General features: G+C 48.6%; 1 protein-coding gene across 9 annotated transcripts in view; it reads right to left on the reverse strand.

The window, feature by feature from the left end:
- The window catches only part of MSI2 (musashi RNA binding protein 2), a 197,270-nt gene that overhangs the window by 121,174 nt on the left and 63,031 nt on the right, over positions 1-13,065 (reverse strand). For all 9 annotated transcript variants that reach the window (XM_058037333.1, XM_058037332.1, XM_058037327.1 and 6 more), the window contains exon 6: positions 6,754-6,846. In XM_058037333.1, the coding sequence (XP_057893316.1) occupies positions 6,754-6,846 (93 nt within the window). The remainder of the gene's footprint in view (positions 1-6,753; positions 6,847-13,065) is intronic.

Consider the following 13,065-nt stretch of genomic DNA (forward strand, 5'->3'; position numbering starts at 1 on the left):
TCCACGTGGAAAAAGCATTATTACACCTGCTCCCAGTGCTGTTCTCCACATTTGGAACAGTGTCTGTGAAGTTCCTCCTGGGCACTTCAAAAGCCCTTTTCTTTGTGGCCCAGACTCAGGTGCATTTGGAACACACTCAGGTTTCCCTCCCATCACTCAGGTGTCCACAATGGGGGATGATGGCACTGACCAAATGCTGACTCCCCAGTTATGATCAATTATGATTTATTTAACCAGCTCACCTAGGCTGTGAGCAGGAAGGAGGGTGCAGGTTTCAATTACAGCACGCCAGGTTTAAATAACTGCTGCTGTTTTCTCGTCAGAGAACAGTGCTAAAACAGGGTTTTCTTTTCCCACAGCCAAGCTCTGGGCCCCTCAGAGCAGCTCCTCAAAGCACAGCAGTGCCCTGCAGGGATGGCAGGAGCAGCACCTGCACCAGAATAACCCTGGGAGGCTTCCAGACAAGTGCCAAAGTGGAATCTGATGCAATTTCACAGCAGATATTGAAAGTGTCCATCAGATATTTCACCTGGTGCCTGTGCTGGGGATGAACACCACCATCTCCTGCCTGCAGCCCAGAGCTCCAGCCGGACCCACGGGCCCAAAGGGGCTCAGAGATGCCACCCAGCAAACACAAACCATCCCTTCCAGGGAACTCCTACATCTACAACCCCCCTGACCAGGCTGAACCCAGGAATGCTCCAGGGATAAAAACCAAATAGGATTAACTCAATTTGGCAGGGATTTTATACAGCCTATTGCATTTGTACGAAATACAAGCAGGGGTGAAAACAAAATTGACTTCCTTAGGGTCTCAGAAAGGATATAGATAATTTCCATGGGTTTGGCTCAGTTGTAAAACTGACAAAGACACACAAAAAATTCACACAGATGTTGGAGGAGGAAACCTGAGTATTTTCACGTAACTTTTCTCTCCCCAAACACAGCCCCTGAATAATGATTGATTTCACTCATCTCCCACAGGCTGTGGTGCTACAGCACAAAGCCTCCTCAGCACTTCATCAACCAGAGGAGGAAAGGAAATAAAACTGAACTTCAAACTTCTGCTGGGCTCTGATACTGCCCTCGTGCCCACAAATCCTGCCTTAACATTTCCTCTTTTCACAAAACCCAGGGAGAAACCAACATCTAATTTATAACAAAACCACTTCCACAAAGCATGTGGCTTACTGCAGACCACCTCCAAACCGACTTCCTGTGTGCAGCCCCTCACTGGCAGCATGCAAACAAAACAGGGGCTGCTTTTTCAGCAACGAGCAAGTTTCTCAGTTTGTTTAAAAAAAGAAAAAAAGAAAAGCATGCGTGGGAGGGAGAAGAAATAATAAGTGCTTTAGGCCATGAGGGACCCCTATATCCCAGATCCCTCGTCACATGCCAAAGGTAAAATTTAAAGGAGCATTCATTACACTGTGGCACATCACGGACACAACACGGAAACAGGGATATATGGAATGTTAAAGCACGAGCACAGGGCAGAGGCGTGGAGGAGGCAGTGCTGCTCCTGCCACAGAACAGCCCCCAAACTCTGCTTTTCCTGGCTCCAAAGCTATCAAAGCTGCAAACAACAACGTGCTTGTTTATTGCTGGCTCTGCTTTAAGGAGATGAGGGATCCAAATCAAGCAGCTTCTGCCAAGGTGCCTGCAGATAACTCAGAAACAAGAACAGGATGAGCTCTGGGCTGTCCCACAACAGGCCCAGAGCTTGGAGGGGCTCTGGAAGGGAACACTGAGGGCAGCAGTTGGTAAAAGCCCCACCACATTCTCTGTTTTACTAAACATTACAAATGTTTAGGGAACTCCGGCTATTACAAACCACAATGTAAATAAGAGTCCAAATTTATCCCTTCATTTCATAAAACATAACCGATCCCCAAGTACTGGGAAATACAGTGCTGAAAAATGTGAAAGGCTAGCAATGTGTCACACTGAAAGATGACTTTTCTGCAAAGCAAATGCTTTAAGGACAGCCCATCCATGTCTCCTATTGACCGTTAAATCTACATATCAATGTCCAGCCGAGGTGACAATACAATCCCAGCTCTCTGCCAAAGCCAAATTAACTAAGCTTTCACTTTCACACAAGCACAATTCCTTGCACCTCCTGACTCTGGCCTCAGCCCCAGCTCCACACAGGCTTCCAAATCCCCCCAAAATGAACCCATGGCGAGAAAACCACCTTTTCTCATGCTAACAACTTCATTGTAAAAACATCTTCAGAGGCCGTACTCGAGGTCTCAGGGAAAAGTAAACCACTGGAGTGCTTAATGCCGCGGCAGTGCATTAACCCATTCACACCCAGACAGCCTGGCCAAACGAGGAGGAGTTTCCTCCCCTCTTTTCCCGATTTATATTTTCACAGCTGTCAGGGAGGAGAGCACGGAGTGATTTATGTAAACCACGAGATTAGGCTGAAATCCTCAGTGTGGATCCCACCTCCTTCCCTCCTGACACACTGACACTGAAAGCAGAGGCACTTCGCTGCCAAGGTTGTTGTTCCAAAGGTTAAACCGGTTGTTATTTGCACCAGGGTCCGTGTTGTAATGCAGGGCAGGGTACAACCAAAGGAGGAAATTCTCATTGTCTCGTTTTGGTGCTCACAGCCTCAGCTCCTGGTGAGGCAGCACCTGGGGCAGGGCAGGTGAGAGTGGCACTCCTCTCCCTCAGCTGACACTAGACACTAAGTCAGGCTACAGAAGGAAGAGATGAGAAAACTACACGTTTTCAAAAGCTCAACAGAAAAAAAAAAAAAAACATCTCAGAATTCAGATATTATTATTATTATTCCACTGGTCCGTTCTGCGTCTCACAGGAAATAACAAGTGAGTGTACAAAACATTTCAAATCCACAGAGGTAATTCAGAAATCCTGTCTTGTCTCAAAATTTCCAAGCCTTAAAAGCCATTCCTGAGGAAACAACATATTCCAAGTGAAGCTGAAACATGACTATGATAGGTCTGAGGGACCTCGTAGCAAGCCAGGGCAGAACACAAAATTCATGCTGGTCTGGTCCAATTTCATCTGGAAATTTAAAATAAAAAACAAGTGCCAGAGCCCCTTCCCTGAAAGTCACTTCAGGATTACTGTGAAAGGGAAATTGAAGAGCCAATGCTCTCAGATGGAAAGTAAAACATCTGGGGCCACCACCACCAGCACTGGCTGCTCCTCCAGCAGTCTGAAACAGCAATATGGAAAATATTGTTTGTCCACAAAACTACTTCACACATCTCCTTCAAACACCACCAATCTGGTTCCAAAAAGGATAAATTTAAATTTGTCCTCTCTCCTACCCAAGAAAATATAATTTTTTCTGCAAGAACAGTCCAAGATGGGCTGATCTAACAGCTCAGGACAAGTGGAACAAACCTTCAGCAGCACTGTTCCCACCCTGCTGGAAGGACACAGTGGCCTTTTCATTGCCAGCACTGTTCCCACCATGACCCATCACAGCAACAAGGTTTTCACTCAGAGCTCTGTTCCCACGACTGGCCTGAACAGTTACCTGGAGCCCATTACCCCATCAATTAACGCCTGCACGCAATCTCTGGGATCCCTGAGCCTGGCTCAGCCCCACCAAGGGCAACCAAAGGGTTAAAATCCCATGTCAAACACAAGTCCTGGCTCTGGACCAGAAGGGACATGGGAACCAGGGCAGCTGAGTTATAAAGGCCTTATTGTAGCAGCCCACTGGATTGGAAATGACTTGTAGGCCTAATGAAACAAAACTTTGGCAGTAAAACAGAATGAAAGGAATGAGACAATAAAAGAGAGGAACAAAGGGAGCAGAGTTGTTTCAGCTTAGGAAAATAAGCTCACTTTGTTGTTGGGAAAAGCCAAAGCCGATTAGGATAAACCAATGACTAGGCATAAGTCTTCCAAACTAATTACACAGTTGGCCATGTGAAGTGGAATTGCACAAGTCAGGCTGGGCTGCTCTGCAGGAGCTCTGTGCAGGGAGCTGCACCTGGGCACACCTGGGCACTGCTGCAGCCCCCAGGGCCAGGACAATCACTATCAGAAATCTTATGAACTAAATTTCAGGAATTATCACTGCCACACACTTTGGTGCTGTATCGTCAGGCACTTTCACTGGTGGGTTTACTAATTAAATATTATATTATTACTATTAACAGGTGGGTTTACTACAGCTTTTCCTTTTCTTTGAGACAAAGGTTTGGCACTGACTTTTCAAAAAGCTGCAGTTTCAAATTCAACACTTCACCCCTTCCTGCCAACTCCAGTTCCACGAGCGAGCCCATCTGGCCCCAGAGCTGGTGGTGGCTGCTGTCCCCACATCCTGTGTGCTGAGAGCCACCCCCAGCCCCCAGAACACCTCCCCTGGCTGCAGAGCTGCTCTATAGTGAATACAGACAGGATTGATGCTGATTGCAGGAACTGCAGCCACCTCCAGCCCCCAGAACACCTCCCCTGGCCCCAGAGCTGCTCTATAGTGAATACAGACAGGATTGATCCTGATTGCAGGAACTGCAGCCACCTCCAGCCCCCAAACCACCTCCCCTGGCCGCAGAGCTGCTCTGCACAGCAAGCACAGACAGGATTGCAGGAACTGCAATTTTTTCCAGGCTGATAAATAAGCTCAGCATTTCAAAGAGCAAATCACCTGAGATGCTCTTATCAAACAGGGGCGGCTCCTCACACTTTAATTGTCTAGTGCAATTTGCCTTATTTTAAGGAAGCCCTGAGCAAAGGCAGAGCTGGCCAGTGGATGTGGGTCACTGATGGAGAGCACAGCCCTGCCCCACAGGGCTGGATCCCAGAAAGGAAGGGGAATGGACAAGGATTGACTCCTGCAGGGTCCTGCAGCACCAGCCCTGGGTGCTGTGTCTGAATGCACCATCCCACTGCCCACGGCAGGTTAACAAGTCTTCTAACTCAGCTGAAGCAAACTCCCCATTTCTAATGGTCACTGACCACATCCTGGCAACCAGGGCCTGAGGAGGATCACCCCAAAACACCCCAAAAACAAACAGTCCCAGCTGATAAGGAGCAGCACCATGGGGAGAAGCCCACACCTGCAGCAAGGTCAGGTCACAGTCACACAGCCAAGCAGCCTCTGCTCCCAGCAGCCCCAGTTTCACTCACCCTGAACAAGCTGGAGCAGGGACTGTGACCCAGGTCAGCTGCAGTGACAGGGACCAAGCCCTGCCAGCCTGGCTCCTGCAGGGGCTCAGCCTCACACGGACAGCCCTGACCTGGCAATGGGCTCCTACCTTCACCCCAACTTGGGCAATTTCCAGCTCCTTAAATTTTTCATCCTGCAAAATTAAGACACTCCAAGGAAAAACCCATTTGATTTTCCCAAAGTGCTGCCTTTGGGAAGGCAAACCTCTGCTAAGCTGTCTCAGGAATGGCAGAGCATGAAGGCAGAACCAAAGTGTCCCGAGTCCCCAGTCACTCCCCAGCCACAGCCTGGCTGCTGCATTCCCAGGGACTGTAAAACTGCAAGCATGAAACCACCAGATGGTGAAATTAAAAAGACTATATTAAGACAACATCCAGACAATATGCAAAGCACTTATATTGAAACTATTATTAACTTGAAAAATACAGGTTAGTGGAGTTCTGCAATTAGAAGTAACTACAGAAGAAACATCCAAAAGCTCATGTAATCCTTTAATAAAAGGCTCAGCAGGCTGTAAACATCCTGCCGGAATCGAAGATTATTATTGAAAATAAAATGACTGGTTTGCAAAACAACTATCAATCCAGCACAGGAACCATTTATAAACTCGCCTCCTCAGCCCTCCACGAAATCCTGCCCGGCTCAGGCTTTCCAGGGCAGATAAAGGAAACACAAACTAACTGCAAGGAATGGGAGCTGCTCTGCTCTGGGATGCCCTGCTGTGTCCTCAGGCAATGCTGCATCTAAAGCACCAGGAACGGAGCTGCTGGGCTGGAATCCCTGGAGCTGGAACCCACGGAGCCCTGAGGCACGAGGTGGTGCCACAAAGTGCTCTCAGAGCAGGCAGCTCCTCACCCACCACCCACGGCCCTCCTGAACGGTTGTCCAGAGGCCGTGGGCACCCAGGCAGCCCCATGGAAATCAGGGCCACCGAGCAGCAGCCACAGCCTGCACAGTGGGGCTGGAGCTGCTACATCACAGCAAAGGCTACTCTGGCAAGGTTCAGATCTCCTTCTTTGCACAAACTTGTTTGTTTTGGGGTTTTGGTCAGGGGTTCTTTTGTTGTGGGTTTTTTTTTGTTTTTTTTTTTTTTAGTTTTTCAATGATGCCAGCATTCTACACACATCCTTGCAGAAGGATTTTCTAGTAAGAAGTTAAGTGGATATTCTAGTGACTTCCACATTGCTCTTGCTTTTCACGTGGTTCCTCCAGGCATTTTCACAAATTAATGAGCTCTCCAATACGTCTCCCTGCCCTTTTTGCCACTGGAATCGGGGCTAACAGAAGGCTGATTTTATGGAGAAGACAACTGTGTAATCATTCAGCTAAGGGTCAGATTCTTCCTGAACAGACACAGATTCACCTCCCAGTGATGCTTTTTTCTTCAGTGGAAGTAAACAGTGCTGGCAATGTTGCACACACACAGGCAACAAACAGAACAGGAATCCCAGAGGCTTCAAGAAATGACACGGAAAGGCAAAAACTTGGCCCTCCTTTGAGCTCAGTCCTCAATGCACTTTTGTTTTTCAAAACACTTCAAACAGAACGGGAAGAAAGAACAACTATGTAGTGCTCACTTGGGCAGAACTTACCTTGCCAAACTGTTCAAAGTATTGCTTCACGTCCTCCACTACTGTATTAGCCGATAATCCACCTACAAATATTTTCTTTGTTCTTGTGACCATCTGTAAGAAATTACAAGACAAGCATATGGTTTAACCAGATTATTTCAAACAATATGTGGAAAAAAGAAATATTTTTCAGATCCCATCCCTAACCCGGATAATGAGAATACTTCTTTACAAAAGCAATTTCAATTCGATTTGATTAGATACTTCTCTGTCTTGTTTTGTTTTTATTTGAGAGATGGCTGAGTAAAGGCTCTCAATAACAACTCTAGCCCCCGGATATTTTTTTTAATAAATGATTTTTATTGTGCTTCTCAATGCAAATAAAAGTGAAAAAGGAGCCCAAGCACTGCATCTTCGTACTGTCTCAGAGCAGAGGTGCCTCTGCCCCTCCTTTTCCTACACACAGAACGAACGCTCCTTGGCAGGGAGAGGCAATTACATCAAACCCAAGTGATGTGTTATTAAGTTTCCACGGGTCAGTTTAAAAGGAACTTGCACAGTTACTTTTAAAGTAATCAAATGATGAAAGACAGCCAGAGCTGCGTCCTCCAGCCATCACAGCCTGTGCCCATGGTGTCACCAGCACCTACAGGAACCTGCGTGTGCCCCCAGCCTGTGCCCATGGAATCACCATCCCTGTGCCCATGGAATCACCATCCCTGTGCCCATGGAATCACCATCCCTGTGCCCATGGAATCACCATCCCTGGGGCACACCAGCCCCTCCAGCAACTGGGTGAATCAGCTGGGTGATAGCTGGATGCCCATGAAATGAATCTAAGTTCACTCTTAATTCTTCTTCAAGGAAAACCTACAAACCCTAATGAAGCGAATTAGGGGATATTTAAAGGGGGTACAGCTCCTTTAAAAAATAATATAATCTCTACAAGCAGATAAATACTGATTTCTCAATTACATTGTGGGCCCAAAAGCAGCCACCAACAAAGAGTGCGTTAAAGCTCTGCACTACAAAAATATAAGAACTTTATGACTCCCTCCCCATTAACAGGCTAACCTAGATTCAAATAGGAGAATTAATGCTAGAACGAGTAACCAGGGTCCTCCCTCTACGACACAAGCTTACATCCACACATTGTTAAGAAATCACCAATATACGACAAATCAAACAAGCACAGTATTAAATATCTTGTTAACCCCCACAGAGGAGTGTCCATTAGGAAAGATTAAAACCTGTGCAATCACCATGCCCAGGGCAGACCAGCCCCACAGGAACCTGTGTGTGCCCCCAGCCCCACTGAGGGGCTCCTGAGCTCAGCCCAGACCTGTCACACACACAGGTAAAGCCTCCATGGGGCTGGGGCATGGACACAAAGCTCAGAGCAGCCCCAGCCCTTCCCAGAACAAATTAATCATCACTCCTGTCCCACAGCCTGCACATCAGCCAGGGCAGACACTCCCCTCAATCAGCTCCAATCACACCTTGCACAGCCTCACTTTTTCTGTTTGGGGTTTTTTTTTAAAGTTAGGAAGAAAAAGAGAGGAGGGGAAAAAAAAAGTGTAAAAATTCAATTATTTTTTTCCTGGCTGCAATCTAGGGCTCCAAAATTGAAGCCCAAGCATATATTTTTCTGTAGAAAATTGTCATTTACAAATAAAGAATTGGCTAAAGCCGACTTGTAACTAAAGGATTTTGCAGGGCTGTCAAGAGCCCTCTGCCTGCCAGCATCTGATTTAAGATCAGGCCAAGCTTCTGTTGTCATACAAAAGAGGGAGGAAAGCAATTATTCTAAAGCAGTATTTGAAATTATCATCATTTTTATATTTGACCAAGAAAGAAAGAAAAAGAGAGCTACTGCTTTTAGAAGCAAGATTGAAGGTTATAGGAAAAAAAAAAAAGACCACTTTGTTTCAATAGCTTCAGTCAAAGAAAATATTGGTAATGACAAGCAAATTCACAACATTTTAATGCCTAGAGATGCGTTGCGAGCTGGGAAATGGTTTCAGAAATCAGCTGTGTGGTACCAAAGCGAGGCACAAAATTAAGTCTGCTTTTACAATCCACATTTCCCTGAAGAGACTCCTCAATTGCTTTGTTCCCACCTTCCCCTCGGCACCAGAGCAGAGAATGCACACCCTGACGGGCCCCTACAGCAGGGTCTGCTGCCTGCCCTCCACGTGTGGCACGAGGCAGCACGGCCTCACCTGGGCAAGGTGAGCAGCACGGGCACGGGGGACATGGGCAGGTGGGATATGGGCAGGTGGGACACGGAGGGACATGGGCAGGTGGGATATGGGCAGGTGGGACACGGGCACCAGGGACATAGAGCAGGAGGGACATGGGCACACCTGGGCACACCCTGCCACTCTGAATTCCTCCAGTGACAGTCACTGAGGATCTCTGCCTCCTCCTGTGAGTAAATTCACAGTCTCTTCCTGGAGGTTGCTCACAACGGGGACACCCCACAGCAACGGTGGCACAGCGCCCTGGTGGGTTTGGACCCTGTGCCAGCAGCCCCACCTGCCCTCTCCTGGCTGCAGCAGTGGGCTGGGGGCAATGGAAGCGATTTCTGTAAATCGATCACAAGCCCATGTTTTATTGAGGGCTCCAAGAGGTCTGGGTCACTCTGAAACCACAACACTTGCAGCTCTGTGTCTCTGGATCCCACGTGCAGCGTAACATATCCACCTGGCTGCTGCAGGCTCCGTGCACCCGAGGCTCGGGAGGGTGTGAGCACTGAAGGTGTCTCTCTCTCGCTGCAGAAGGACCCAGGAGAGGCAGATCCGAGCTGGGCTGAGCCCTTTAACTGTGAGCATCACAGAACTGCTCTGTTTGTGTATGGTGCTGGTGCTGAGTTAATCAAAACACATGTGACTCCTCCTGCCAGGAGGCATTCAAGGTTACATTCTCTTTACTGCCTTGGCTTTTGAAAAATATAATCGCCTTTGTGCTCTGAAACTGAGCAAACACTTCAGGAGGTGCAGGAGCAGGGAGGAAACCTTCCCTGCTTCAGCCAGGCCAGTCTGCTCAGTTTGTGCCTTTTGGTGCGAGGCTGTGGCTGTAATTAGATCAGTTTGGGGCGTATCAGGTAAATCTCCTCTGAACAACAGGCTGAAGGTGCAGCCTCTGGGAAGGAAAGTCTGGTCCCGCTCAAACACATCAATACAAACGTGAGCTAAACCCAGCCTAGCCAATGAAATGAAGAAATGAGGTTTGCAGAGCTGGGGGCTCCAGCTCCAAACCCCTGAACATCCCTCACACTGTAACACTGCTCATCATCCTCTGTGGCTCTTCCTTCCCCACCAAAATTCTCTTATTATCCTGACTAGTAAAAATGAACAAAGATTTTAAGCTCATTAAATATTTCGCAGGATTCCCAGAATTTCAAAAACTCAAGCAGTAAGTACCCACCATTCCTTCTACATGAGTCAAGGCCCTGTCTACACTCAACAAAGAGGTTAAATATGTAACTTCAGGGCAATGGCTTTCAGCATCATTCCCCAACCATTCCTTACAGAGCCTCTCAGCTGTGCCCTGCCTCCAGCTTCAGTGCAGAGCTCCTGGCCCAGGATGGTGAGGGTGGGAAGGAGGAAAGGTGTGCTGACACCCAGCTGGCACAGACAGGAGCCCCAGTGTGCCACTGGCAGGCCACGCTGGCAGTAAAATCCAGGTAAAATCCCAAAGCAGGACACAGAGACACACACCCAGCACATGGGGCTCAGGAACACCCTGGGAACCTGTGCTGAACCCAGCTCTGGCACCTTTAGTGTGGAGTTCATCACTTTGAGGCTTTGCATCCTCAGCTTCTCAGTGTAGTGGAAGTGGACTAGAGCACTAATAGTGAATCTGCATCACAAATAGCTGAAATTAGCATTAATTTCAGATTAAGCTAATTATGCATATGTAACTGTTTTCCAGAGCACTCTCCTCTCTCCTACAACAGCGTGGGCAGGGGTGCACGTGTATCCCAGCCTGCTCACCTCATCTGCAGTTTGGCATTCCATCATTTCTAGTGTACCCACCTTCTAAATAGGTTTATAATTGGAAAAAACAGCTTTGGTATCTGTGCTGAACTGCATTTTATACCCCATTGTGCTGTACATTCAAACTACAGCATTACTTCTAATTAAAACCAACAATAATTCATGTAACAGGGGGAAGTGATCTTGTTAACAGAACTGCCAGGCTTCTTTGGCAGAGCACACACCATAAGAATACTCCAGTTTGTTTTTTTTTTTAGTTTTTTGCCTCTGGGATCCCCCTAGGAAGTTCCAAAAAGCTATTAAAAACCCAACTGAAATGTGATGCAAAGACAGGAGGAGAAAGGCGGCGTTCAGTGAGAGCTGCCAGGCTGTGCGTGCTCCCAGGGAACAGCCAGAACCATCCTGCTCCAGGTGCTCTGCACAGAGTGGAGGAGCTGAGCTGGGCTCCATCCCTGCACTGAGCAGGGAGAGCAATCCCCCAGGGCAGCTGGAACAGCCAGAACCATCCTGCTCCAGGTGCTCTGCACAGAGCGGAGGAGCTGAGCTGAGCTCCATCCCTGCACTGAGCAGGGACAGCAATCCCCCAAGGCTGGGCTCTGGGCTCCATCCCTGCACTGAGCAGGGAGAGCAATCCCCCAAGGCTGGGCTCTGGGCTCCATCCCTGCACTGAGCAGGGAGAGCAATCCCCCAGGGCAGCTGGCTTTGGGTGCCACGTACAGCACGCTCAAGGACTCAAAATAGGATTTCTGCAAGACTTAAACGGAGCAAATACCTTGTGCCTGACCCTGTGTAAGCCCTGTCATCCTGTGAGAACTGCTCAGGCCATGGAAGGGACCAGGGAATGAAAGAGCCCTTTAATCCAAACACATTCCCAGGGGTAAATCAGCTCCCCTGATTTCTGGGAAAACACACATGGGCTTGATTCTCCCAACCCATTCAGAAACCAGACCTGGTCCCTGCTCTGTTCCTGGATTTTGGCTGCCTCGGGTTCTGCTGCTCCTGTTGGGAGGGTTTTGGTGCTGTGGCATCAGTAGGAGGCAGAACACACAAACCGATTTTTCCAAGACAGACTGGACTGGCAGCAATTGCCAAAACCATCCTTGGAGTTCCACGAGCAAACCTGGCCAGGGGCCGAGCAAAGCCCCTCCTGGTCCATCTCCCCAGCTGCTGCAGGGTCAAACTGCCAGGGTTAGCTCCCAGCCCCTCACTCACACACCCACAGGTGATGGCAGCCTGCCCTGGGCACAGTTCCCAAAAGAAGGGTTTGCTGTGCAGCTTTGGTGTCCCATACACACAGAACACCTTTACCTGCACCACCACACAGAGCTCTCTGCATGGGAGATCCAAGCCTGAAAATTGGCCCCAGCTGTGAGAGCTCAGCAGGTCTTTGGAGCAAAATCTGCCTGCAAGCTCCATATCAAAAGATGCAGTAAAATTCACCAGGGCCCAGGAATAGCTCCTGGCCCCACAGTCTTGCTATAACCAGTTATATCACATCCCTGAGGGCTGCTCCCACCTCCTGTGCTCCAGTTAACTCTTTTACAGGTTACAGAAGCACACCAAGAGCAGGGAGCAGAGCAACCCTATTTAAATCCCCCTGGTTGCTTCAGCTCCTCCTGCATGGCATGGTAGGAAGGTAACTCTAAATATTCACTGAGTGCAGACAACTCATCCAACCTGCCTGCCTGATTACTGTTCAGCAGTGCTTAAAAACTGCATTAATAACCTTAAATGAAGATAATTATTTTTAAATTAATACATCTCAGGGCCACAAATGGAGAGCACTGCCCAACGTGACTGGGAGGGGGATTTCTGCAATACCCAAGTAATGAGGGACAAAGGCCCCAGTGGGAAGCAATTAAGGCTCTGGTCCTCAATCTACAGGCTACTGGCAAAGCTTCACCTTGTGCAGGCAGAGGGAGGGAGGGGATACAGGGGCAGATGGCATTGTGCCCAGGGACCTCCTTTGGAAGCTGGGCCAGCAGCACAGATTAACTGACCATTCCCAGTTCCTCACCCATGTTACACCCCCTTCCCAAAGGAAATGTCCTGTGCCATGGCCAAAATACAACCACAACACCTCTGGCTGCCACAGTTTCGTGTCCTGTTGGAGGACAATGTTCCCAAGGGCATGCCCAAGGTCCATCTGCAGCACAGCTCTAAGGGTGAAGCAGGATGGACAGAGTGGGGAACCAACTGCTCACCTTCCCAGAGCACAGCCCCAGCCCGGCTCTTTTCCCCTGGATCAATGGAAGGAGCAGGGCCCTGGCTGTCCCTGCTCTCACAAACCCAGGAGGGTGTGAGGGGCAGGAACCTGGGCCAGCACAGACGT

The sequence above is a fragment of the Melospiza georgiana genome, chromosome 19 (assembly GCF_028018845.1).
Source record: "Melospiza georgiana isolate bMelGeo1 chromosome 19, bMelGeo1.pri, whole genome shotgun sequence".
NCBI lineage: Eukaryota > Metazoa > Chordata > Aves > Passeriformes > Passerellidae > Melospiza > Melospiza georgiana.